Below are 27,852 nucleotides of genomic sequence, written 5' to 3'. Positions count from 1 at the left end.
CTTTAGTCATCCGTGATGTAGGTTTCTCCACCTGAGCTGATCAGCACAGCTCCAGTTAGAGTCGATGGCAAGCACTTTTAGGGCATGGTTCATCCATCTGAATGCAGATATCCAGGATGGGTTTCACTTTTGGGTTAAGACACCCAGCTTTAAAGGTGTATCTCACTAAACATATCTGTCTAGTATTATTTCAAATCTTAGTGTCTGCTGTCTGGCCTCCAGCTGCCATTGCAAAAGAACCTGGTCCTGTGTCTTATTTATCAGCTCTGTCTGGATGTTGTAGATACTTTAGGGCATCCTAAATGGCATTAAGCACCTGTGTTTAGGCAGCTGAATTGTATTACAGATATCTCCATTTGGGTATCTCTCTGTGCGCCAGGCTCCCATCGCTTGAATGGAGACCTTGCCAATAGTCAGTGAAGTTTAGGGGTGACTGTGCTAGCCAGATGTAGGCATCCCTTTTAGGCTCAGCTGTGTCATTAGGCCCCTTGGGCTTTTTGACGTGTGACCCAACACACGCAGAGGTATCCACATGTAGGAGCCTAAGAAACACTCGTGAGAAGTGCCTGCTTCCCTTCTCTGACTGTTAGGGGACCTGTCTGGGTGACTGTCTCAGACTGCACCTTACAGGGCTATATTTAGCCAGATGATTCTCTTTTTGCACATCATTGTGGGTATTTCTCTTCATTTGGAGGCCAGCCTTGACTACACATAGGCCTTTCCAAGCAAAACCCATTGATGCAACTCTCGCTTGCATGGAAATACCACACCAAGAGCAGAGGGAGAGATCATCTGTCCCCCGTAGAGCGGATGTGCTTTCTGCCTGCCATATCTTGCAATTCTCTTTAGCCAAGACGTAAGGTCAGGTTGATTGAACTCACACCACTACGTAACAGAAGACACTGATCAATGTTTTTAACATGGGCAAATAATGGAAAAGACATGAATTATGCAGAAACTGATTTTAAACTCACATTTGCACAGACCAATCCAGATAACGTCCCTCCCTGGAACTGTATATTGATGTATATTGTGTCAGAATTGCCCGGCCCATGGCTCTTCCATAGGACTTTATTCCTGAATGAATTCGCAAACAGAGGGTGAGCACAGTGCAGAAGGTGAAAGTTTTCCTAAGCCCTGTTTGACAGCTCAAGTGTCGTATGAGCCTTTTGACAGATGTCTTTCGAGGGCCAACTTCTCCCACCTGGAATGTCAACTCTCATCACTAAATAGGCAAAAGCTTCTTTCACAAAACCAGGTGCCACAGAGCAAAATCTCATTATTAAAGAACATTAACGAATTTCCCTTCCATTTTCACTTTTCAGATGTTTATGCTCCAAACAGCTCTTACTTTGACAGTACACGTGTTTTATACTTGCTATGGTGAATTAGTTGTGAAAATAGTGTCTTCCTTAGCTTTGTGGAGTCTGGCTTGCCTCATTTCATAAAGATATTGGCAATAACCAAAGAAGGTTTGGCGACCGGTTGTTGATTCTTATTTATCATCTGAATGATAAAAATTGGCTCTGGTTGCTCTGATGAGAAGAGTTCAAACTGAGCTTGAGAAAGGTCTCCATGTTTTCAATGAGCACCTTCTGGTGCTAATACTGATTAAATTACCATATCTACTGTTCTCTTCACCCTTGCAGGAGAGAGAACAACAATTTCCAGAAGTTTGTTAGAAGCCAGATGTTGAACAGGAATAAAAACCCTGGAGGAAGGAGTGGCCAACAATAAAATTATTTTACTTTGACGAAGTGTGCTCTGTGAGAAGTGCCTGCAGTCCAAATGCTGACCCTTTGCAGAAAGGTATTTTTACTCACTGGGAGGCTTACTTTGAAGACAAGTGCCTTTGAGACCACTTGGAGATTGGGAAGGAAAGAGTGTGATGTGTTTTAGGCTTTGCACTGCTTAAGTGAGTGATGTATTTTTCATTCTTTCAGCCCCGCTTTTGCAGGAAAGAAAATTCATGTCTTATTACTATTACTCAGCTAAAGGAACTGCAGAATGTCATTCTCTGCATCTCAGTTTTCCGATATCTTGGCATTCCATTTTCATCCTGCTTTGAGATGAAAAGCATAAAATGTTTTAGATATGCTATATGTGTGTGTGTATAAAGCAAAACAAAATGTTCTTCCAGTTTAGACCTGGAATTGCAAAGATGACATATTTTGACATTTTGAGCAGAATCACATTTTGGCATTTGGAAACAAATATTGATTCATACCAAACTGTTTCATTTCAAAAACTGTCATTTCAGTTTAAAAATAGCATTAAAATGGCATTTGCAGCTGAAATGTCAATTTAAAAGAAAATGTTTCAGCTTAAATTGACATACAGGAACAAAACATTTTGATTCAAAATTTCCCCTTATGGGGGAGTAAAAAATATTTTTTTGTTGTTGTCAAAAACATTTTCTTCTGAATTGCACTGATTTGCATGAAACTAAAGTTTCCTACAACAGCAGCAAAAAAAATCTACTTAATGCAAAACAGTTAAACGATTTTAGCACTTGGCAGTAGTGTTCGAATCCAGGCCCAAGTGCAGCCGGACATGTTTGTGCTGCCATGCAGACCTAACTAAAATATTCTTTGGGCTCATCCCTGCGACAGGTGCTGATGAAGAGCTGGCATTACCATCACCATCACCATCACTTTCCTCCCCAATGGACCCCTGCCAAAAAAGCACACATACAGCTCTGAGCTGATGCCCAATTTCACACGAGGTGATGGTCAGAATTCATCTGCCTGCTCAGGTTCACCCCCTCCAAGAGCTAAGAGGCTTCATCAGTTATACTGCTTTTGGCTGGAAGGGAATTAAATGGAGGGTGAGCGCTCCTCTGCTGGGTTGGTTTCAGGGTGTCCGTCCTGATCTTACTAGTTCTTTGCTGTGGTCTTTTCAGATTTCCTCCTCCTCAATACTTATTTCGGCCTCCTTCATGCTCCCCAGCTCTTTAAAGGTTGCTTTTGTCAGTGTCCTCTTTGTGCCCCTCAGGACAGTTTTGAGTTTCCTGGTCAGCACATCTGGCCATTTGTGGCTGTAAGACAGAGAAGAGAGGAGGAGTTAGTAACCCTGCTCGCTAAGGAATAGTCTTTTGCATCATTTTGCGTCGGACAAAGCAAAAACATTAGACCTTCTCAAAGCCATCAAGAAGCATCAGACAAGGACAGATATTGGTAGAGAACTGCAGGGATGTGGTGGTCCCAGTAGACCATACAACTGCTGGAGCAGTTGCATGGGTTAATGGGATACATAAAGCTTTCATCCAAGGATATCCGCTTTACTAATGTCAATTACATTTACATAAAAACAACCAGAGGGCTTCAACTGCTCCTGAAAAACATTCCTAACTGTGCATCACAAGCCTCATAAAGCTCCTAGCTGGTAATAAAAGAGATTCCCTGTTAGTCAGCTGGGCTTCTCTGGGTTTGAGGTCATTCACTGCCATCAATGAGAAATCTGAAGGTCCAGCTGCTCTGACAGCCCCATGATCTCACCAAGGCCGAGATCGGATGGGCAAAGAACCAGAAAGCCCTGACATCCATCTCAGATCCAGGTGTGGTTTTGCTGCCTTAGCCTGGCACTGTTCCTGACAGAATAAGCTGGGCTAACTGAGAGACTACATCTAGATCCAGGGTAGTAAACTGATGTGATGGAGCTGAAGAGGATCATTTGCTATGATGCTCCAAGTGTCCATGATGCCCAGGTTCTACCATCTGTCAGTGGGCACAGATTTATTATAACATAATGGGAGTTTCAAAGACAAAACAAACATCAAGGACTTGTAGAAGGCCAGAAGCTGAGGGAATGGCAGGGCTTTAGGTAGGTCTCAACTCTGTAGCTGTCCTGTCCTACATAAAGCATCACATGAAATCAAATTTACTGTGTATAAAAGAAGAAAATATCATTCCAGCTGTTGTAAACCGAAAAGAACCAAATGCTAACCCATACCAATAACACCATTGTGATTATACAGATATTAAAAAGAAATAGTTGAGAAATTGTTGGGTGTATACATATATACATACATGGTTTTAAAATGTACACACCATTGTTGTACAATGAACAAGCAATTACTTTCGAATAGAAAAATATGTAAAAATGACTGTATGAAGCAGGGATCCTGTAGCAATAGGACGAGGGGGAATGGTTTTAAACTAAAAGAGGGGAGATTCAGACTAGATACAAGGAAGAAATTTTTTATGATGAGGGTGATGAAACACTGGCACAGGTTGCCCAGAGAGGTGGTAGATGCCCCATCCCTGGAAACATTCAAGGTCAGGTTGGACGGGGCTCTGAGCAACCTGATCTAGTGGAAGATGTCCCTGCTCATGGCAGGGGGGTTGGACTAGATGACTTTGAAAGGTCTCTTCCAACTCAAATCATCCTATGATTCTATGATTCTATGGTTCTATCCCAAAAGTGTAAGATATGAGGTCTTGAAAGAGGAGAACGAATATTATTAGGCCCAAGGACTATTCACACTAATGACCAATTATTAATGTAGAATTGTTAAGCAGCCTAATAAAACTGCTCTTAATGACAGCACAGGTGAACTGTCTTTAAAGTATCTATTAGATATCTATAAGGCATATAAATAGACTTTAAAGTATATATAAGACTATAGGAAGGTCAGCTAACAGCACTGGCACCAGAACCAGGTGCGCAGGGTTGACCACTGACACTCTGTACTGTAGCGCTACATATCTAATGCTTTTTTGTTACCATTCAAGGGAATTGTATTTTATTATTTGACCTAAGGTTCCGCAGATGGTGTCTGATGATCTGGTTACCTGTGCCTGAGGACTGGCTATTAAATCTGGATGCAACATGAGAAGAACCAGGACCTCCAAACTCAGCACACGGTATGTTCCCTTCTCACACTCAGTGGGAGACCAAGGGCAGCCAAGGACAACCAAGGGCAAAAAACAGGAAAGGGATCTAAAGGCAAATTGCTGAATCTTAAGAAATTACGCAAATGTATCAACTCAATGTGATTTAGGATTCTGTGGAGGATCCACCCTGAAAATTTATTCATTGAACTTCATGAGAAAGAGCCGATGCCCTTGTCAAAGATGATCCCAAATGTTTTGCAACTACTAAGGAAACAAGGAAAATAAATTTCTTTTTTTTTTTTTTTTTAGGCCTTTCTGGTGTTGGACGAAGAAGGTATGCCTTCCAGGTGTGTTGCTGGGAGATGTCCCTGCATACCAAGAGAGAAGAAGTAGCTGATGCAGAGTGGAAGAAAGGGGGAAGATAAGAAAGATATGATGGGAAAAAAATCAATAGAAATGAGTGTTTGGTTCCTGCAGTCCTGGTTTTAATCTTTGGAGAGATCATGCAGGCAAAATCATCTGAGATTATCCCTGCAGTGGGGCTGAAGGAGTAAGCTATAATTGTGTGGGTTTCTGGGTAGGCATGGGTTTCACCTTTGAGGACAGAGAGAATCTTTGTCAAAAATCCTGTTCTGAATGAGATCTTAACTGCTGGTCAGCCACACCTTGCTAGTCTATGGCTTGGCCAGCAAGATGCAATGATTTGGGTGTTTACTGTATTTCCTGAACAAGAAAGAACCTTGAGGGATCTCCTGTCACTAAGCTGAGTTCATGGGACGAGAGGTCAAAATAGAGGGAGAGGCAAAGTCTTGAGGTCAGGAAAAAAAGGAGAGAAAATAACTTAAAAAATTGAGCCTCAGTACTTTTAGGTGATCCCAGACTGGTCCTTTGTCCGTGCAGGACACACTGCTTGTATGCTTATATATGTAAAGGTCAACAAAGAGCAATACAGGTGACACCATGGATCCCTCCATAAATACAGCAGCTACCAATCCCATGGGGGTGAAATCTTGCCCCTTTGAACTCCACAATGAACTCTGACTGACTTGCATGGGGTCTAAGTCTCGTCTCCAAAGTGAGATCAGTCTAGGGATCACAGGGAGTCATTGACCTCTCTGTGGGACAGTTCTCTGCTGGGCCTTGAAGGAAAGAGAGAAATCCCTTTCTCCATATCAGAAGCACTGTAAGATGCTAGGGGTGGGATTCAGCTGCCTGAGGATGCTGTCTAGCAGTATTTGAGATGCCATGGTTTATCCTACTTGGTCTTCATCTGCCAGCCTTGCACAAGTGTCTCTGACAACCATGGTGGTCCGGGCTGAATCCCACTTGCATGAGTGGGTTAGTAGGTCTATGTTAAGATCACAGATCCTACTGCAGGACAAAGTATAAGGATCGCTAGTGGTATAGCCAAGAAGTTTATCTTCAGGTAGCTGGAGATGCACTTTGGTGTTCCTCATGCTTTGCTGCACGTTTTTATCAAGATCCAGCCTGAACCATCACTTCTCTTCAAAAACAGGTGTCCACCAAGGACAACAGAGTCCACAGTCACTCTTTCAAGGTTAAAGGATTCGCTTCCTGAACATGAGGAGCAGAGTCTTGGCCTTCCTCTAGACTCCACGCCAGATGAATACTCCAAAATACATAAATACTCCGAGATGCCGATCCCTATCTTATTGCAGCAAGGACCTAGACTAATGGGGCTGTAAACTGGGTGAATGGACTATAGATCACTACATCTGAGATCCTTGTAGAGCATCCCTTTATTGCTATCAAGGAAAAATAAGGTTATTGATGGCATATTGCCTTTCACCATAAATGTCTAAGATGGATTAGCTGGAAAGATCACTAAACCACCAAGAAGGCACATGGGAATAAGTGGCTGTTGAGGATGTAATTGCCTCCATGCATACAAGAAGGATCGAACTAGGACTGTTGGAAAGCTCCAGGTATAAACGCCTTATTGATTTTTCTGCTATTTCCCATGGATTGAGCCAAGTGGGCTAATGAAGACCTTCTGTTCTCTATAATGTACTGCTAATCAGTCTTGCTTCAGTGCAGAAGTCTATGTCTGTGGGTGATATACGTGCTAAATGTTTTTGTATCAGTATATTTATCAAGCAGGGCTAATCCAAGTGAGAGATCCTCTTTGTCTCTGGTCTTGGAGGAGTAGCTTGTGCTCATAGGTGTAGATCAGCAGGGCGGTCTTCTGTGCCTTGGAGCTTATATTTAGCAGCGAGTGTTCACATATGGTAGTGCTTATGCAGATCTCTGCACAGTGTGTCCCATACTTAAATCTTTTTTTTTTAAATGAGCAATTTCTGCCCAGCTCCTAGAATAGGGAGAGCCTCAGACAAAAATTTAAACATCTCTTAAGGGAGATAAAACAGCCTAGTAACATCCCCTGAATCTTTAAAAGTTGTGGTTAGGAAAGAGGAACACAGCCAAAAGTTCTCTGCTGGGTTTTATCCTTGTGAGAAAATTGGATGGAGTTTTAGTCTTTAGAGTAATCTATCAGCTTGATATGGTGTATCTTAGGGGTTTGTAACCAGCCTATATCTAGGCACTCTGGGCTTTCATCCACCCCTGCCTTTTTCTAAGAAAGTCAAAATTAAGTAAAAGTTAGTTCAGAGGCACTGAGCAGAAGCCTTATTGCTGCTTTCAGAGATATTATTAAAAAAACCAACCGTCCAGCATTTTCATGGAACATCAGACCCTCTATGTGTGTGTGTGGGTGTGCATGCTTATATGCCACCCTTGCTCTGGTAGCACCTATTTGATCAGGCACTTCAGGTCATGCTCTTATAGTCAACGTAACTTCTGAATTCCAACCAAATCACCCTAAATCCACATTTGTTTCTCGTACCAGTAGGTACCATAGTGATAAATAACAGAGCTGTACCCTGTTTCATGTCATGAGATATGGAATTACACTAGGCAGGAGATATACATTACAGGAAAGCAACAATAAGCAATTTGGATTATTCCAGGCTTGAACTCCAGCTTTATCTCTGTGTTTACCATGGACCGAGCTCTTCCTGGCACAGTGCACATTGACATCCAGGCAAACACAGTAATACTGTATGTCTTTCAGGAATGAATGCGATAACAGGTCATAAATTTGCTAGGAAATTGCCCAACAAGGCTACTACTATCTTTAGACAGCTTTGCTGCTGTTCCGAGCACCTTTTGAATGAGACACTTTAAAAGAATAATACATAATTTTGACAAAAAAAAAAAAAAAAAGGCATGACACTAGAACCAGCGAAGTGCAGACAAACACATAAGCAGACACTATATAGCAGAGCTACATTGGGACTGTCCTACAGCTACTACCTCAGATCTAGGCCTTTTTGCCAAGGAGTTTTTCAGCTTTCCTCCTTTTGAACTCTGCAATTTCTTCCGAGGGTAACCCATGAGCTCTACACCTGCAGTGAACATGTAGGCCATTAGAGAAAGAACCAGTTCAGTTTCATCTGCAATAAAGAACAGACCGTAACGGAGACCGAGGGAAAGATAAGTGTCTTCTGGTGCGAAAAAGGAAAACAAATATTGGGCCTGGTTCCAATTTTATTTATTCCCCTCTTGTATCACTTCAGCTCGACTCATTGCAAAGGGTGAGGTTAGCTAATTTAATTTTGAGTGTCCCGAAGTTAAGTGCCTGCTCTGAGACAGGCATCTTTTGTAATCTTTATAGCCAGGCACTTACAGAGGGCTCTTGGCACATCTTAGACATTTCTCCCAGGATGAGATGAATGACTTTGTTGATTGAGGAGCACAAGCAATATATCTATCATGGCTGTATCCAGAATCTATTAGACAAGATGAATCCTGGGAGAATTATTGCATTATTCTTCTGATCCTCCCCCTCATTCATCAAAGGGAAGAGCAGAACAAAACTGCTGTGAAGATCTTGCCTTCGGTTAGTTCACCTCCTGTCTCAGTACCTTTTGGTCTTCCAGGGGTGTTGCTTTCAGAAACCCTCAGCTCTCAAAGCTATGGGCACACTTCCAAATGGAAATCCTGTTTAACTGTCCCTAGAGACAGCCACTTTTCCCTGAAAGCTTAGGACAAATTTAACAGCTTTTCCTGAGGGACATCAGAGTCAAGTTTCAGCTCTTTCGCCAATCTGTCCTACAAACGGAAACGTCTAACCACGCTGTCCTTCCATGCCTTACCTAAACCCTCAGCTCTGGGAACATCTTTCCTTTTTATAGAAACATTAATCCCTGTTTATAAACCCTACCATGAGTGCTGGAGCCTTTAGGGCTGGGTCCCAAGGACAGGGAAGCCAGGACGACATAATCCTCATGGGCTGAATGAGGAATGGCTTCTTCTGGGAATCTATAACTCAGGTGGGATTCATCTCCCTGGAATTTAGCTATCTGCAACAGAGATGTCTCTATCTGAGCCAAATATCTTGGGCTTTCTTCTGAGTGGAGGGAAGCAGGCACTGCTGGACCACCGTGAGGGTTTATCTCAAAGTAGATGTCCTCTGTGGGGCAGAAGAGCTGCACCTAGAAGCGCCTGTTTCTCTGTATTGACTCTAAAAGATGTGTAAGATGATCAGCTCAGATGGAGGTGTCTATGCTAGAGGTAAATAACTTTTAATAAGATTAAATCCTACCAGTTGGAGGGGGAAGAGGAATACTTTGTCTCCAGCCCCTTTATGCAAGCAGTAGCAAAATTCAGCCACATATGGGTAAGTGTGAGGGGCTTGTTCTTTGAGTCCACCCAGCAGGACTTCATCCACAGGGGAGTTGTGCTGCCTGTTTCTGCACAATAACACAGCAGGTTGTGACCCACAGAAGATGAAGACCTGAGCAGGGCATTTGGGGATCAAGCACAGACTGCCTGAGCTCCACCTCCAAACGCAAGTATCACACAAGTATCAAACAACCGTTTGATAATGACTTGACCTTCATCCATGGCACAATAACAAGAAGAAAGATCCACTGCAAACAGCACTGATACATCTCCTGAACTCATTAATGTCTGAGCAACTGAAAAGGGCTAATTCTGCACCCTCCATCCCAACCTGTCGCAAAACCCCTCTGTCTTAAGTCAGCTGTTATTTTTCCAAGGTCTTCTCTTCCCACCACCTTGTTTCCAAAGCCAACAGGAGAAAATCTGTAAGGTCCTGCACCCCAACTCCCTGGACAGTTAAGGAATTTGCCTTCTTTTTTGTAACACACCTGAATATGGTGTGTTACAATGATTTTTTTTGAGCATTGAAAACACAAGCCCCTGGCCTGAACCTTAGGCAGCCAGCACAATTTCTAGTTCCCAGTTACAGGGGGGACCCATAGAGAGAGCATCTTTATGACTTAGCCACTCTGAACCCTTTGGTGAGAACAAGCGCAGCTCAAATTGCCTTGGGTGGGCATACAGATGCAGACAGATTCTTCTCTGCCCTCTTTTCTCTTTCTTTTATCCCCGCTTTGCATAAACCCGTATGCCGGAGCAATGCGCACCCCATTGCAAGGCGTAGGTATCCTGGGCAGCCCACTACATCTCAGCTCTGTGGTCCTGCTCCAACCAGCCCTGGAGCCCTTTCATTGACTGCTTCCCACACACCTTTGTCTTTAAACCAGTCAGGATTGTCTCTGGGGTTACTTGTTTCTGAGGTAGTTTATTTTATCTTAACCCACGTTTCATTGTACTAAAGTTTTTCTTACTTTAAATGGCTGGTAGCTTTGTAGAAGCAGTTGGCTGAGGAGCAGAGGAGGCTAAAAGCAGCTCTTAGGTGGTTTCTCCTCAGTACTCATTCCTCTTGTTCCTCAGCACTTTTGTTCATAAAAGAGCTTTTGGGCTGCTATGTAATGAGAAAGCCTCGAGGGAGAGCAGTGTACCCTGATCGGATAGAGATCTCACTTGGCCAACCCACGCAGCGGGTGCAACACCATAAAAATGTTCCTAGACGCAAGCTGGCTCCTGTTCAGACAGCTCAGATCACTCGTCACTGGGCCTCCCTCTGCTTCTCTTTTCAAGGGAAGTGTGAGTAGATACAGGGAGAAACACTCTCAAACGAACTCCTGCAGCCAGGACCTACCCTAGACAGCCTCTCTTGCTGTCGAGGTGCTGATTGCTGCTCTCTCTCTCCCTCTGCAAAACCTCCTTCAAAGGGACCTTCACGTTCCACTTCACCTCCCAGTCTGTCTGGATGAGACAGGAGAAACTACTGGGCACAGCCAGGCACATCTGGGCACACATCAGTATGCCTGAGGCCATACCTGCAAGCCGGAATACGATCCACAAAGCCAGCCAAGTCCTGAGGACAGTTTCAGAGCTACTGTTCCCTAAATCCTAGAAATATCCATGGAAGAAAGGGTAATGCATTGAATCACATCTTCCAGCCAAATAATGCCACTACCTGACTTTGCTTCCTTTCTGAACACTGCATTTAAGGTTTCTTGCTATCGGCAGTAATTCTCTAATCTAATATTCCAGCCAATTCTCCCAGAAACCTCAACTCACTCAAAAAGAGCTTGTTTAAATATAGCAGCTGGAGCAACCACATTCCAAGTCAGAGCGCCTTGTTCAAAGGAAGATAAATCACTGGCTTTCACTCCCTTTCTCCCCTCAAGCAGATTTCAGAGAAAAATTCTTCTTTCTCACCTGCATTATTCCATAGCCATGACCAGAATATTCCTTTTTCTTCATTTTGCTGTTGTGTTAGGGGTTCAGAAATAATTTGAAAAGAAAGCATTGATTGTGAAGCAAAAAGCATCTGTCCTGACACTGGGTGATCAAGCCTATGAGCCAGAGGATGCTTTGATTTCCCCAAATAACTCTTGTTATATGTTATATAAAGTTTATTTAAGAAATGTTGTGATGCTGTTGTATAATTCCAGCTATGTAAGGACACAAAAAGTTTTTCACTGCTGTTTGCTTCACAAGCTCTTTTACTTCTGATTTAAAAGTGCATTGGGTGAAAAAACTTCAAATAAGAATGGAAATTCTTTCGCTTATCCCCCCAGAGAGACACATCAGCAGCAACAGCAACATTAGAGACTCTCTACTGATCATCTCCCATCCTGCCAGGGTGCCTCAACATAGACAAAGCAATGACAGCTTTATATTGGGTAGAAGAAAAAGCCACGTTGTCCTAGTGGATGTCTTTTTCCTGGCTTGTAAAAAGATGTTTCTCATCTGGCGTTGGGAGATGGATCCTTTGAGCATCCTTCACGGCTTCTCACCCATTTCATCTTCAAACAAGGATCTCAGTGCTTTCTCCAGGGTTTGTCCTCATGTACGTGAGGATGGGAGAGCCCAAAAACTCTCTCCTATCCCTGGCTGCATCTTCAATTTTTAGTGATTTCTCACATCAGGTTGTACTTATTGTGGGCTGTGGGCTAGATGATCTATTGGTCCTTCTGGACTTAAGACCTACTGCATGATTTCATACAAGAGAATGGATCTGGGTTTGATGATAAAAATTCAAAACTCGCATATGTTCTTTAGCTGGGCACTGGGTTCATGGCTAAAAACCCTTGAGAGGACCCACAATCTGTATCTTTCTTCACTGAATTTTATTCTTTTCTTTTTTTCCCTCCAGTTAACTTTCCATAGCTAATTTAAAATACTGTTAGAAAGGGAAAGTTTCTAGATAAAACTACCTCCTGGGATAGAGGGCTCCTGCTGCTTGAAAGCACTATATTCAGTACCAGAGCAAAGAATTTCTGAAACAGGATAGTAAAAGTTGGAAAGTCAGAAGACCGAGTATGTCACTCATCTCCTTGGAACTGCAAATGAATGTGATCCTGGCTCTTGGTTTTTTTTTTTCTGAATTTCATTAGCTATTGAATTTTTCCTCGTGCTAGATATTTTTTCAGTGCTTTGCCAAATGCATCTGTGATTTAGTCCAGGTCAGGCTTGTATCTGCTAGGTTTGTATAACCTCATATCTCTTCTGCTGTTTGGGACAAGAGGAGCGCTCCACCAGTGCTGACAAGGTGCTGCCTGTCCCAGAGCATCGCAGGGTGCCAACCTCAAAATCCCACATTTATAAACTAGGAACTTTGTGCTTTTTCCATGGCTACTCTTCAGCCCCAAAACTAGTCTTCTGGTGTCCCCTCAAAGAAACTTCACAGCCTTCCTTTAAACCTATCTGACTGTGAAATCTCAAAAAAAAAATCTATCCTACAGGTAGGCTGCTGCTCGACTGCTCAGCATGCTTGGTTTTGCTATCTCACCATTTTGTTACTCCTTCTCTATGTCCACCCCAATCTGCTACTATTTTCTGTGGCAGTATCAGGCTTTTGTGGAAAGATTTTTCTTTGCCTTCTGTGGCTATTGCACAATGGAGCCCCAACCCACAAGATCCGGAGATGCAGCAATACAAATCCTAACAAGCTGTAAGGAAGAAGGAGAAATAATATTCATTACAAGGCAGACATCTGCCAGGGAAGGTGTATTTGCCTTGGAGCCAAATTTGGCTTGGAGCAAGGAAAGGACTAAAGAGCCTATTGAAGTGCCTGCCCTGTTCTATGCGATGCAAAGTTAACCTTCAGCTGCCACGTAAAGCAGGTAAAACAGATTTGCCCAGACCTAGAAAGAAGGATGTTATTCCTCAAAAAGGAAAATTCTCTGGGGCAGGAGCCAGCACTGCAATCTGGACATTAAACTTGGACTTTCCCTGTCTCCTGGGACTGCTACTGAACCTCCACCCTATCCCATAAAAAGGGCATGTGAAGGGGTTTCTTACTTGATTTCCAGTAAGCTTTTTGCTTCTGAAAACAGATATACAGACCCCGAGCAGCTTAATTTTAAGAATAGCCTTTTAGTTCATTTGATTTTATGCATGGTTGGAAGAAAGTAAGGGTGGTAGGAAGCATATTAGGTCTTTTAATTGAACTACCTTTCTTAATTAAAATGTTTTGTATCCTGCGTGAGCCATGTCACCCACAGCACTTGGGTTTTAAGAGTAAAGTGCATTTATCTGAACATCCTTACACAACTGTAAAGGTATGAAAAGCTGGTGCAGACAGTGGAAATCAGTAAGAATGTTCCAACTAATGCTTCCAATAAGTCTGTAATTGGGATTAAACAGAGAGGTTGATGAATATCAATTAAATTCAAATTATGTAGGTGCAATAATTGTTCCTTTGTTAGTCATTTGGTGGTGGCTTAAGGTTTATTACTAGACAATCAGATGTATTCTCTCAGCAATTTCAGCAATATCAGAAGGGTTTGTTATCACAGTATTTTACTGGACCATTAGTATTAACCCAATCACATAATTCAATATTCTTCCATATTTTTAAGTTTGCTGAAGTTTGGCTTCTAACCTGCATATAAACTCACCTTTGTAAGGTCAAGGACTGTTCTCCAGGCCTAGGGTGCCGAGACTATTGCAAGCACAGTAGGATAATGAAGCTTGTTTTGTCCCTAGTCATCTCTGAACAGCTCTATGAGCTACTTGATCATAGGTCTGCTCATGACTGCCTACCAGAGCTGGAAAATTGCCTTCACATGTCATGAAATCCTCCTGCCAGGGACTGTGCTTACAGCTTCGATTGGCTGATGGGATTTACGTCATAGAAAATAATAGGAAGTCAGCACTTTTTTTTTTTATGTTACCTGCTGTCTTTTCCATAAACCACTGCAGTGAAGGCCTGAAATACTCCATATCTCAAGGGCTATGACTTGTCATGGCAGTAAGAAACATTACCAGACCATGAGTGAAACTAAGCTCACCAAGTTTTCCAGGTCCATATGAGTTCCAGGAGATAACTCATGGGGTCAGATACAGATCCAAAGATTTTTATGAAGATGAAATCATTTTTCTTAAGGTCACTTTGAGCCCTTTCTTCAGAAAGACAGAACATCCACCCCTAAGACCTGACCCTTAAATCCATGGCCCACAGGTTTGCATTTCCATATTATGGACATGAGACGAAGCACAATTTATTAACCTTCTCTTAATAAGTACCACCTCTCAGCAAGACCACCACAACTGCCCATCTGTAGATGTTTAGGCCACCCAAGTCACAAAATAAGGCATGAGATAAAAGCAAATGCTCATGGATCTCATGGAAAGGAAAGATCTAAATGGAAGATGAGTTGTTTCAAGACAGGGTGAAAAGCTGAGTAGAAAAGGAATTTATCCAGTACCTCCTTCTTCAGCTCAAAAGCCTACAGATGAGGAAATTCCTACGGAAGTATATGAGGCAGTGACTTGAAGCCACCATATTGGCCAATAAGAGAGAAACCACTTCCAACCTCTCATAAACTGGCACAAAACTGAACCGGCAAGATAAGGCTGGAAATACAGGACATAATGTCCGATACCTATCTGATAACAGCACAGTCTATGCATGAGGCAGTTCTCCAAATATTTGCTTTGCTTGAACATCCAGTTACTTCTTTCTGCCATTTCACATTTGACTTCTATGGGGTATAGCTTTCGTCTTGACCCTTCACTAGGATAGATTCAGTTTCGTATAACTTTGCTTTTTCCTCTGACTACTTTCACATTCATTCAACTGCTGTTTGACGATCTATGGGGACAGAAATACTGCAAAAGAGCAGTGAAGATCAGGGCCTTGGGACAAGAGCAGAAGATCACCTCCCTCTCTGCAGTGCTACTGGTGGATTCTTCTGAGGTTACACAAGGATGCTCAAGATGCCTTGATTCTGAGTAAGTGGGAAAATTTTTTGCCTCTTCTTATTGTCCCGCTGGACCTGATGTATTTTCTTGTCATTTTAGAAACAGCTTGGGCCTGCATAAGTCTGACTTTGGCACACATGACCAGAGGAGGGGCTCTTTTTATATAATTAATTATTTAATTTGTGATTATGGAAAGAACCTCAACAGTCAACAGAGGCTTAACACATGACTTTTAGATGGTAAAACCAGGATGAGAAGAACCTACTCTCAAGGTAAAAATTTTGGTGCTTTCTTGGTTGCATGGTAAGCCAACCCACCTTGCTAAACTCCAAGTTTCATATTGCCCATGAATAACGCAGTATTGGTATCAACATGCATTACTCAATAGCTCATTTCCATCAAGCATTAACAACAAAATGCCTCCAAGCCTAAGAAATACTGTCTCTCAAAATAATCTTCCTTCTATCTTCCACCCTGAGTGACATCCAAATAACTTAAAAGTTATGGCCCAGAATACTGTAAATTCCATGCTACTCCAAGAGAGCTCTGGGAGGGCTCTGAGCACGAGGACTGCCCTGTACGCAACTGCCCAAGTAGTTAACCATTAGCTGCAAAGGGAGATAAAAAACATCTTCATTTTACTAAGAGGAAATGAGGCAAAACTTAGAATAAGATTGCTCAGGGGAAGGCAGAATCAAAATAAAAACAGACCCTGTTTGCTGTCAGACATCTGTCTCTGAGCTCGTCACTGTAGGACCTCTTTACCATCAACAAAATGGGCATCTTGCAAGGGCGATTCATCTTCTAATACAGACGTCCAAGCAGGCCAGACGAATCAGACCCCTGAGTAGGTATTTTTCTTTGTTGACTATAAAGGGAGTCAAGGTTGACTAGCTTTAATGTGGGTGACTACACTGTTGTCAAACAAATCCCGCTCCTGGTTTTTATGTCCTGACCACAACATCCTTTCCAGGCATACAGCACGTGACAGCTGAACGGGGAGTACTCTGCACAGTCAGGCATTGCAAAACTACAAAATGGCTTCATGAATTTCAAGTGCTCAACCTTTGCTCACCGCCGCTTGTATGGAGGCAACATCATTAAGTCTTTAATTACCTAACGGTGCCACATTTTTACAACACAATGTCTCCTCGTTGTTCTGTTCGAATGAACACTGATACAGGGAAGAAACGTGTTTATATGGTGAACGAGGCTGGTGTTTTCTCCAGAAGTTTGATGGAAGGAGAGGAAAATCTGAGTGTCACCCATACACTGATGACACCAGAGACCTGAAAGTGTCCCTGCCTGTGCGTCTCCCATATGCACGCAGAGTAGGAAGGAGATTCAGGAAGGAACTCCCTGGTGCTCGGTCTCCAAGGGACTATAGGGGGGAAGCAGCAAGTTTCCATGCCACTTCTTGGGAACTGTGATTAAGGAGAGGAGTTGAAGAAACAGCATCACTTCTGAGTCCCAGTACTATGCCTGAAAATGTAAGTCACCTAAGGAAAATGCTGTAGACTTTGCAAACAGATAACATGGAAAGACAGTTAGTCAGCCTGTGAACTCCAACAAGGACCTTTTAATGAATGTATTGAACGGTGATGAAGTCACACTTACCCTGGCTTTATTTCAGGAGGCTTAGGTAAGGGCTTCAGAAAGCCTTTTTTCCCAACTAGCCAATATGTGTCTTCTACTCCTTTACCCTAAAATAAAACCAAAAATCCAGATAAAGAGCAGCTTTCTGACCGCCCTCTGCTCAGTCCGTAACTTTCTCACTGGGTTTCTGAGGGCTGCATCATATATATCCAGAGACAGCATGGCTGGAAATCTTGGGCTCTCCTTCACAATGGCTCAGGGATGATTTGGATTTCACCATCCTAAAAGAGGAGGCCTTTTGTTCAAACTGTCATCTACAGATGACCCTTCTTGATCTGGGTCATTGAAACTACACAGCTTAACAGAAATGGGAAACTACAGGATCTCTAATCACCTTGCGTGGCAGCACCAGCAACATTAATTGACATATTTTACAACTGTTGCTGGGCTGAGTATCAGAATAACAACTTCTTCTCCCACCACTGATGATTTAGCTTTTCAAGTGAGATGCATCTGATGAACTGTAGGCATCTATATCAGAGTCAATCACCCTTGACTGGAGAAGTGGAGGAAAACAGACACTTCTAGGGTGACATTCATCTTCACATAAACTGGACCCTGAAAGGAAGTCAGGTTAATAATTTCCTAAAGTGCCAATTTATCTCCACTAACTACATAAAGGTTTCTTTCCATTGACTAAACGTGGAATTATTACCTCAGATCTCCACTTGCAGACATATGAATTTGGGTGACATGATTCCACTTATCATGAAAGATTGTTGAGGGACCCGAGGCTGTATTCAGACCTCTTACTGTAGGTGTTTAAGGCAAGCAGAGCTCCTACTTCTGTCTATTGCCTATGTAAAGGGAGAAGTGATGTTTTGAATTATTTAGTGTTGTCTTGTTTGGACACTGTGAAAAGTAGCAGCTTCTGCCCAGGGTGGACTAAATGGAGTCCTAAATAAATACTTAGATCCAACACATGCAGCTAATTGCTCGATCCCATGGTCCTTCAATAATTACCTCATGTACTGAAACAACTGATGGGGACAATTTGGGAAGGGTCCAGCAGAAGAGTGGTGGATGAAGGCCAAACAAGAGCTTAATATGAAAATTCCTTAAGCAAGAAGATTCCCCTGTGAAGCATTTCACACAACCCTGCCCTTCTTACCTTCAGTTCTGTTTTTCCCCTAGGTACGATTTCATAGCCTTCTTTTAGACTCCGAAGCGTATCCACTGTACTTTGGCTGACATGAATTCTGTAAGCTGGGAACGGAAAGCAAAACAGCTGGATCACTGTACTGCACACACGCTGTGAATTCCCAACTGCTTCATACTGGCAAGGAAAAATGCTCCAAAGCATGCAGGCGTGTAGCTGTGTGGTGCTCTTCTACATAGAGTTTGATGCTGATGGATGGATCCTTCCAGGTAGGGCTGTAACAAGCACAGGGTGAGAGGAGATCTACACTGGGGACTTCCTGGAGAAGGATACCAAATACGCTACGTGTAGAAGTCCAGCTCTTAATAAAGATAGTGTTTTTTCAGCATCATTGTCAGCTGGAATCAAAAATACCATTTTTATCTATTGCCACAGCATAACTAGGCAGCAAGAAAGAGAAAAAAAAATAACCAACTGTCCTGCTCCAGACACCCAACATCATTTGAAGGTTGGGTTGAAGAGCAGAGAGATGGAGTTTGCAAGGGGACATAACGAAAATGTGGCTGTGCATCTAGATCCATCTGGGTTTTTCAGTAATTTATTCCACCCAGAGCTGCCATTAACAGTCTATGAACAAAAAGGGCAAAGGTGGAGACCTTTATTAAACTCCCATCTCCCCCAGTTTGTTTTACAGCCATTGCTGGAACTCACTGAAATTTATTGTTGTTTCACAATTTATTGTTGTAAACAAGCCAGGGAATGTTTCTAAAAACTTTTCCTCCAAAATAGTTTTCTTTGTTGTTGTTTTTTGTTGAGCTTTTATTTCAAATGTGTCAATTACATTCCCTTCCCACTTGAAGGATGGGGGATGAACCAATTAAATTTTTTTTTGCAGAATAATCAGAAAGAAGAACATCAGTTCAAATACGCAGAGGAAGACCACACAGCTTTGAGCTACATTTCCTGAGACACTAACCTACAATCTTCCTATTACTGTGTATCTATATACATTTCTATTAATGTATAATGATGCTCTTGTATCTGCAGTGCTCCTGCTGTCTCCAGTCTCAGTGGGACTTTGCACTTCCAAGGGTCTAAACCTTGAGATTCTTCAAATATCTGTCTTGCCATTAGAAATTTGCTATCGAAGTATTTCCTCCTTTCCACTGCTTTCCAGATGCAATGCATGCCTCTTAAAATAAGCCAGCCATAATCACAAGAAAGGCAATTTTCCTTAATTAATGATTAGTCTAATTGTTAGTCCTAATGAGTCTAGTCAAAATCATTGGAGCTAGAAATGTGAGGATTGTATGAAAGAGTGAAAAACTTCCAATGTGGCATATATACTGCAACATATTTCTAGCCTGGCAAGACCTCAGGATTTTAATATTAAATATCACAGACTTCGTGTCGCTTGTAAACTAGCCATAATAGGTAATTTCTTAGAGCTGTTGAAAATATCAAAAGGGAGATCAGAGATCAAGGAATAAAATGTATGAGATGTTGCCTTTGGAAACCAACTTGTACTGACAGCCTGAACATCAAAAGCAAATTCAAAACACATCCAGGGCTCTGACACTGCTGTCCCTAGCTGTCCACTGTGTCATCCACAGTTCAACCACTATGGTTTGCATATCCATGTCTTAGCCAAGGACAGCAACAGACAGCAGATCTGTGTACACGTATGACTGAAAAGCAGGTAAAGGTTTCTTCCCCACCAGCTCTTTTTACATGTCTAGAAGTCTCCAGCCATGGGACAAGAACCAGCTGAGAGATGGTACTGTCTTATCTGCTGCAGCTATTGGCTCTGTGCATGTAGACTGTGCTTTTATAACTGGAAGCTTCAGGAAAACAAAGGCAAGACCTTGAAGGAAAAATAGCATGAACATCAACCCATCAAGAAAGACATCAAAAAACCCCAAAGAGGAAGGGAAGCTTAAGGATTTTGTTAGGATCTGCCAACACTTGTTCGTGGAGTTGTTATTGCTGATAAATGAAGCCATCACAAACGATGCCCTTCATGTTGCAGGACATCATTGCATGTGGTCTGCTTTTCTCTCTCTCCAGCATGATGGAAGCAGTGACCACATGTGCTTCAACCCTTGCCTTGTACCAGACATGACAGGTAAGTGCATTATTTTACTGTGCAAAAACAGCTCTGAATTAAGGGTTCTCAGCACTTAAATCTGAGTTTTTTTAGTGAGATCCAACCCATGTAGGAGAAATCTAGGGCAAGATTCATGTTGATTTTGGTTGATGGGATCCAAATCAGAGGACCGTAGCTGGAAGGCAGAGTCTTAAAGGCTGACCTACGATGGCAAAGCTGATGGCTTCCCCTTCAGGTTGCTTTGAATTTTGTCATTTGACTTGCCCCTTTCTTCAGAGCTGATTCAGTTGCAATGCTTATAACCAAAGATGCGCATTTCTTCATCTCTCTTGAGAAGCTTATTCAACCACCCACCCTAGGGACCATCCCAAATACTCACGCAGGCCCGTGGACTCCATTCGTGATGCCGTGTTCACCGTGTCTCCGAAGAGGCAGTACCGTGGCATGGTAAGCCCCACCACGCCTGCCACGCAAGGCCCTGAAAGACACGTCGTCTATATAACCCAGATGGTATTGCATAACTCAAGGGGCTCACCGACAAACAAATCTCCTCTCCTCTAATATTCAAAACCCACTTGGGAATACAGGAGAAGGTTTTTTAAAGATCTCATTGGCCTTGGTGCTTGCTACATGCGAACAAAAATTAAGCATTGCTCTGGATTGCACGTTGGTGTTTTATGCCTGAGAAAGGTCTTTTGTGGTAGGACCTCAGTTCACCAGAGTTCATGGAAGCTCAAAGACTATCACAATCCCATTTTAAACAGACCTCCCTTTCCATCTGAGAAAACTAAACTTCAGATCCTGTGACATGCCCTGTGTCCCAGCGAAACAGGATTGAAAATCAGACTTGGAAGTCCAGAGATGCTGGCAGCACGCTGGACCACCCTGTGTCCCCTCCTTGGAAAGGAAGACATCATTAGCTCGCCTGTCTAGCCAAAAACTGTTTATTTTTCCTCTTTCTCATTCTTTAGACGAGATCCACTCCCTTCCAAAGTAGCTCCCAAAGAACTGGTGCCAAGTTCTCAGGGAGAGGTATGTGTGCAGGATTCACACGGACATGCACACACACAGATATAAAATGTGCGACAGCCAAACAGCACAGGCAATTGTCACCTGGGGCACTTGGCTTAGCTAATGTTTGGACTGCGCTCTGAAGGATGAGATGTTAAACTTCATCACCCACAATTTAAAATATCAGGCTTGCAAAATAAATACAAAAAAAAAAAAAAAGAAAAAAGGAAAAAAAAAAGAGAATGCTCTCAGCAATGTAAGGAGGTGTGGGGCTTCCTGCAGAGAAAAGACAAGCCGCTTTGTGTTTTCCGTCGGATGCATTTATGTCATAGGTCTTTTCAGGCTCTGCCTGCCTTTTCAATTTCATGATCCTTCTGGGTTAAGATTTAGCAAAACTGACATCTAGGAAATCTTTTCCCATGCCAGGTTACAAAAGATGTGAATGTAGTACATCATCAACAGTATCTGAAATGATGCTATAGATAAGGTTTTTATAGTTGTAGGTTAAAATGTTGTTTTAATAATAATAATAATAATAATAATAATAATAATAATAATAATAATAATAATAATAATATAATAGTAATAATAATAATAGTAGCCTAATTTAGAAGTGATCAGTTACTTGTTTTAGGACAATGTAATTTTACTGTGATTTTAGCCTTCTTAGTTACAAAAACTGATTCTTAATATAGTTTTCAAATACCTCCTAAGGACAATGAAACTCCATAGCTGAAAGCTATGGGGAACTTTGCAAGAACCCCTCTTGCTGTGACCTCTGAAAAGTTATTGCTGCAAAGTTAAAGTAACAGGATTTTAATATAATTTACAGAGAATGCAAACTGAGAGGTAAGACAGATTTTAACTCCTGCCTGATGAAGCATTGCTTGCTTAAAGATTAAAAAAAAAGAGAGGAAGAATGGTTTATACCAAAAATGTTACAAGGACTTAAACAGCATGTCTGGATCAAACACAGCATGCAGGAACTGCTGGAGAGCAGGACAACCTGATTTAATGTTTGGGGTTTTTTTTACTGCCAATGTGCCGTGCAACCTTGGATAAGACACTGCTCCTCAGAATCTCTTCTAATTTAATTCCCATCCTTATCAGTACTCACTAATTTGGTTCAAGCTCTTCAGGAGAGGACCTATACCCACTAGAGGAAGTTTTTTCAGGGTCTAGTCTATAGGCACTTCTATAGCATAATCATAAAGGCACTGTTGATACTACTGGGTCAAGGACCTAAAGCTTACCTAGCTGGTCCTTAATGTGTGCACACTGACATGACATATGCATAAAAAAGGGTCTTGTTGGAGACTTTTTAGTTCATTCTTCAACAAGAGCTTCCCCTGAGAAAACACTAACTCACATAGCATCACCGTTCTTCATCTTGCGGTGATGACATGACAGTGGCACTCAGAAATCTCAGTAAGGATCAAAGCTCCTTCTGTAATAGGTGTTGCAAGGACACAAAAAAGTGGTTCTTGTCAAAAAACAGCCCTCACCGAGGAGGATTTGATTCCATTTTAAGAAGCACAAATATAGGCAGCTGAGCTCCTATTGTAACCGGTGAAGGCCAAGTCAATGCAGTCAACTGAGCCTTGAGAGCCTTTCCGCTCCTGCAGGGTCTTCAGGGTCCACTTACATGTCCACCAGATCTCCACCGACTACAAAATGAGCGCAGGCTCCCTAACACTCCTGGAAACACCTCCACCTGGGTGCCTAAATTTAGGTTTCCTATTCAGTCAGTGCAATCATCCAACCACTTCTGCAAAGCTCACAGCCTAGGATAGGCAAGATTTTTAGGGCAAGGTACTATCTTTCTAGAGTACTGCTTTTAAGCCTGTCCTCCTGTTGCAGAATGTTATTAGTTCAAAGCCAACCCTACATGTAAGCATGCCCAAGGGACTTCTCCATGTTGAAAGCATCCAAGAGTTAATTCACTCACTGCTTTCGCTGCCTGTGTGTGTTCCCCCTTGTCTAGACAGCTTCAGCAAAGGGTTAACAAAAACTTCCAGCAATAAATCCCCCACAGTAACAAGTTTCAGAGGAAACCAGATACCCTGTGATGAGAATGTTATGGCCTAGTTGTTTAATTATACTCGTTCGCCGGTTTGTTTTGAAATGGCTCTTTGCCAAGGCTTGCAGGGTCAGTTAACGAGCCGTGCTGGCTAAGACTCTGCAACAACCATCAGTGGTGCCGCGGAGGTCAATAAGCTCGATTGAAGTGCGGGGCTGCCTGCCAGAGAGCCTGACCGATAAACAGATCCTCTTCAGCCTCCGTGGAAAAGCTTGTCTTCTCACCACTGCTCTCCCCGACTCTCCAGCTCCAGCCCAGACATGGACGGCATGGAAACAGCTGAGTCAGCTGGGTTTTTCTAGACATGCAGTCAAGTCAAGAGAGGAGAGCCAAGACTCCAGGGTGCATTTAAAGCAGGGGAGAAACTGCAGACCAAACACTGGTCTTCTTGTCCTCTTCGCCTTACCCATGCATTGCCACAAGTGGACCATGGGCATGGGCCAGCAGAAGTTCCCTGAGGTGCAGCTCTCTGTTGGGGTTGGAGGGACACGGGCAGCCCATGCTCAAATGTCATTTACTCCTTTTTCAGAGAGGGGATCACGAGCTCTTCTTGGCACCAGTTTCCAGAGAGCAGCTGGCCTGCAAAACTGGTGGTCACACCCGTTCTCCATCCTTTCCAGGACAGTGAAAGTCTTTGCCAAGCCCTCGACTCCCCCAGGCGCTTCCTCAATGCTTTCGTGATGCTGGTGATTCCCTCTTCATGCTTCTTTCCCCAGGAGAAATGGGGTCTAGGGTTAATCAAACTCTGCTGTCAGCTCGGTGGCTCGGAGAGCTGGTTTGCTTTGGAGCATGTATTTTTCGCTGCTCCCATGACAGCATGACATTGCCAGATCTGTGCAAAACAAGATCTGGCTTCTGCTTCTTTAGAAAGAAAACACCAATTCCTCCCCCTCTCCCTCTCACACCTTACACAACAGCTCATAGCAACACCACTTTCCAGATACCCAGAGTTCATAAAAACAAGAAAAAATGTAACTACCCCCCGTACACATCACCTAGGGAGAGATTTTTGGCTGGGTGCATGGGAGACATGTTGCAGAACTGCTGTCATCAGGCAGCAGCAGATGTGGCACACTGAATTCCTCTCTTTCCATGTTGAAAATGTGCTGCTGGTGCTCCAGAGACTCCTGCTCTGGGCAAGGCAAACTGGGGCCATAGTCTCATCCAGTTTCTGCCAGAGTATAAAACCCACAGTGCTCCTGCAATCATTCCTTAACACTTTAGACTTCTGTGAAGGGCCAGCTAAGACCTCCGAACTGCAAAGAAAACAGTAGGGAGATGAGGTTTCAGAGATAGAGAAGAACCCCAAAAGAAGAGCTTATATGGTCTAGGAGATAGGAAATATTGATTTTAGCTCTGCACAAGTCACAGCTCTGTTCTTGGGATATTCTGGGTGAGATACTTCTTTTTCTCTGCTCTTGTTTTCCAATGTGTACAACAGGGACCAGGATATTGATTTCTGTAAAACGCTTACATGCCAAAGCTGCAAAAATATGGGCATTATCAGATAGGCAGAAGGAAAAAAACCCTGTAATACTGGGTCAGGCTCCTGGACAATCTTATTCATTGTTTGGCTTCCCCCAATGGGCAGTACCTGGTACTTTAGAGGAAGACGCAAGAAGTCTGGTGATGAACAGCTGGGAAAAATTTATTAATAGATGACTATGGTATAAAATTATGAAGGTTCATATCTCTTCTAAAAATATTGATAACAGCAGATGTCTTTTCCTCTGTTTAAAATCCCAGTCATACTTTCGCTTATATGACTGCAGTCCTACCGGGTTTTTTTGTTTTGTTTTAGAATTTAATTACACTTTGTATAAAAAAAGAACTTCCTCTGTTCTTTTTAAACAAGCCACTTTTCTGTTAGTTAAATAGATTATGACTTCTACATTAGAAATAATTTTCTTTATAACATAACTTTTTCTTAATAGCTGTATCACATATTCTTCCAGTTATGTCCTACCTGTTATAAATCTCCCCAACCTTTTCATCTTTTCATTCTTTCACTCTATATGCCTGTTTTTCCGTGCTTTTTCATTTCAGAACAGAGTTACAACGACATCACTGGATGTCTCCGTATCACACCGGTGAAGATCCTATGGCACATCAAAGAGCCACCCTTACAACGAAATCCTTGTGATTAACGTGTCTGATATAATTCCTGACTGCGACAGAATACATCATTTCTCCCCCAAATGATACTGAGCCATTTTCCTCCTTGGGGTTTGTGTTTCCATTTGAATGTCCTTATTGCTATGGAAGATTTTAAAGCATCTTCTAAGGGTGCTTGTTTTGGGGCAGTCAGGGAGAAAGCATTCACAGCTTGAAATACAATTGCAAAGGAGTTCTTTGATGTTCAGGTGCAGGCGAGTGCCGCTGCCTACCTGTGTGCAGCCCGATTCGTATCCTGAGGGGGATGTCTGGCATGTGTCTCATTTTGAATGTTCCCACCGAGCTGAGGATGTCCAGAGACATGTTGGCTATCTCAGCTGCATGCTTGTTTCCGTTCCGTTTTGGGAGCCCTGAGGCAACCATGTAGGCATCACCAATTGTCTCCACCTAGCAAACACCATTACATTAAAAAAAAAAAAAATAGAAAAAGATGGAAAAGAGATGTAGAGTAAAACTACAAAAGTGTTTGACCCACACGTTGATCCTCATGCCCAGGTACTCCTCACCTTGTAAACATCATGGTTTCCAAGAACAGCATCAAACAACGTGTAAAGGTCATTTAGAAGGTCAACTACTTCAATGGGTTCACTGAGGGCTGAAATGGTTGTGAAGCCCACGATGTCACTGAAGTAGATGGTCACCTGATCAAAATACTCCGGCTCCACAGTGCCACCGGTCTTGAGGGCTTCTGCTACAGATCTGAAATAACAACGCAAGCAAAGATGACAGGGCATAAACCCTTTTGTAGTACATGCCCAAGAGCTCAGACACTCTTGTCCTACCGTGCTCAAAAGATCTTCTGCTAAACAGAAGGTTCTATATGGCTGTAACAAGCATTGATTAAAGTTTCTTACTTTGATTGGAAGTTCTTGCCAAAATTGGAGGTCAGCTCTGCAATCTTGCTCACTTCTGGGGAACTCTTTTGTCCAGTCTAGCTATGGGTTTTTTTTTTTTACCATCTAAAGTACCAGTACTTACGGGGGGAGCATTTGTGACAGTAGTTTTTCTGTCTTCTGTTTTTCAATCTCTAGCTCTTCGGTCCGCTCCCTGATTAAATCTTCCAGGTTGCTCGAATACTGCTCAAGCATCCTGAGCATTGAGTCAATGATATTGGTCTTTTTCCCTTTGTTGATGGTTTTGAACTAGAAAATCAAACTGGAGAGTTATTTCTCCATCTCATTACACCATTATAGCACTCTAAGTTTGGAAAGGAACAAAAAGCAAACACTAATTTTAAAGGGACAATGCTGAAGACTGGCTTTGTCAGTGGCAAAAGTTCAACAGTAAAGGAAAAAGGCAAACTAGAGGGTGAATTTGCATCAATAACTATGAAAGCTGCCCAGGAGCATGTTGCTCTTCTATGAACTTTCAGTGAGGGTTAAGTGAAACACCACTTTCCATGAGATGACAACACGTATGCGAGTTGTTATGGAGTCCTATCATGCTGCAAATTTGCACCCTCATTTATCCCATGACTAACCTTTAGGGTAACTTGCAGCCCTTTGCATTCAAAGGTGCAAATTTCAGGGCATCAGCAACACTTACAACCTGCTTACGTATTACTGGTCTTAAATCCACCTTTGCACACTGGCACGTATGTGTACTGCCATCTCCCATCCCCGGCTCCTCACTGAGTTGTGCTTTCTCCTCTTGACCTGAAGCTGAGCCTCTGGACCATTTGGATAATCTGTGGCTTCAGAAGCTGCTTTAGACTCAACAGTGGAGTCACATGGGTGTACAATTATTCACCGTTTCATGGAACCGAAAGGTAAAAATTATGGATATTTGTTTACCTAGTTTAACCTTATAAGAACATAGGGACAGTACTGCTGGATCAGACCAGGGGTTTGTTTTGCCAGTACCTGTCCATGAGACTGGCCAGTAACAGATGGCTGGGAAAGCTGTTCAAACAGGGCTCAGGTACAGTCATATTCCCCTGGGATATGCTCCCAGCCTCCACCCACCTGCAGTTCAGAGATCTCCTATGCCAAACATTGTATCTTTGTGTTTAACAGCCTTTGGTGAATTTTCCTTTTAAATTAATTATCTTTTAAATACTTTAGAAGATCAAAAAACATATTGATCTGAAGGTGTTATCATAATTTCCAGATCTTTTATATCTCCATGAGACCATCCCTGCAGGTACACTGCAAATGTGAAGACACCAAGCCCATGTCCAGCCTGCTTCACATCCCACGTGGTGGTGCCATGGCACCCCAAGTTCAGGACAAGGTGTAAGCCAGACACCACAAACCATAAAATAACCCAATAGCAAAGGCAA

General features: G+C 42.6%; 1 protein-coding gene across 1 annotated transcript in view; it reads right to left on the bottom strand.

The window, feature by feature from the left end:
• Positions 1-2,898: 2,898 nt before the first annotated feature.
• Positions 2,899-27,852, bottom strand: part of GUCY2F (guanylate cyclase 2F, retinal) — a 45,493-nt gene continuing 20,539 nt past the window's right edge. The window contains exons 12-18 of the mRNA XM_075140603.1: positions 26,550-26,713; positions 26,078-26,270; positions 25,784-25,958; positions 20,685-20,783; positions 18,211-18,305; positions 17,061-17,146; positions 2,899-3,037 (exon numbers count right to left, since the gene is read on the bottom strand). Coding sequence (XP_074996704.1) covers positions 2,899-3,037; positions 17,061-17,146; positions 18,211-18,305; positions 20,685-20,783; positions 25,784-25,958; positions 26,078-26,270; positions 26,550-26,713 — 951 coding nt within the window. The remainder of the gene's footprint in view (positions 3,038-17,060; positions 17,147-18,210; positions 18,306-20,684; positions 20,784-25,783; positions 25,959-26,077; positions 26,271-26,549; positions 26,714-27,852) is intronic.

Source organism: Calonectris borealis, chromosome 1 (assembly GCF_964195595.1).
Source record: "Calonectris borealis chromosome 1, bCalBor7.hap1.2, whole genome shotgun sequence".
In the NCBI taxonomy this organism is placed as follows: Eukaryota; Metazoa; Chordata; class Aves; order Procellariiformes; family Procellariidae; genus Calonectris; species Calonectris borealis.
The sequence above is the reverse complement of the archived record's forward strand: the minus strand, read 5'-3'. Positions and strand labels throughout refer to the sequence as shown.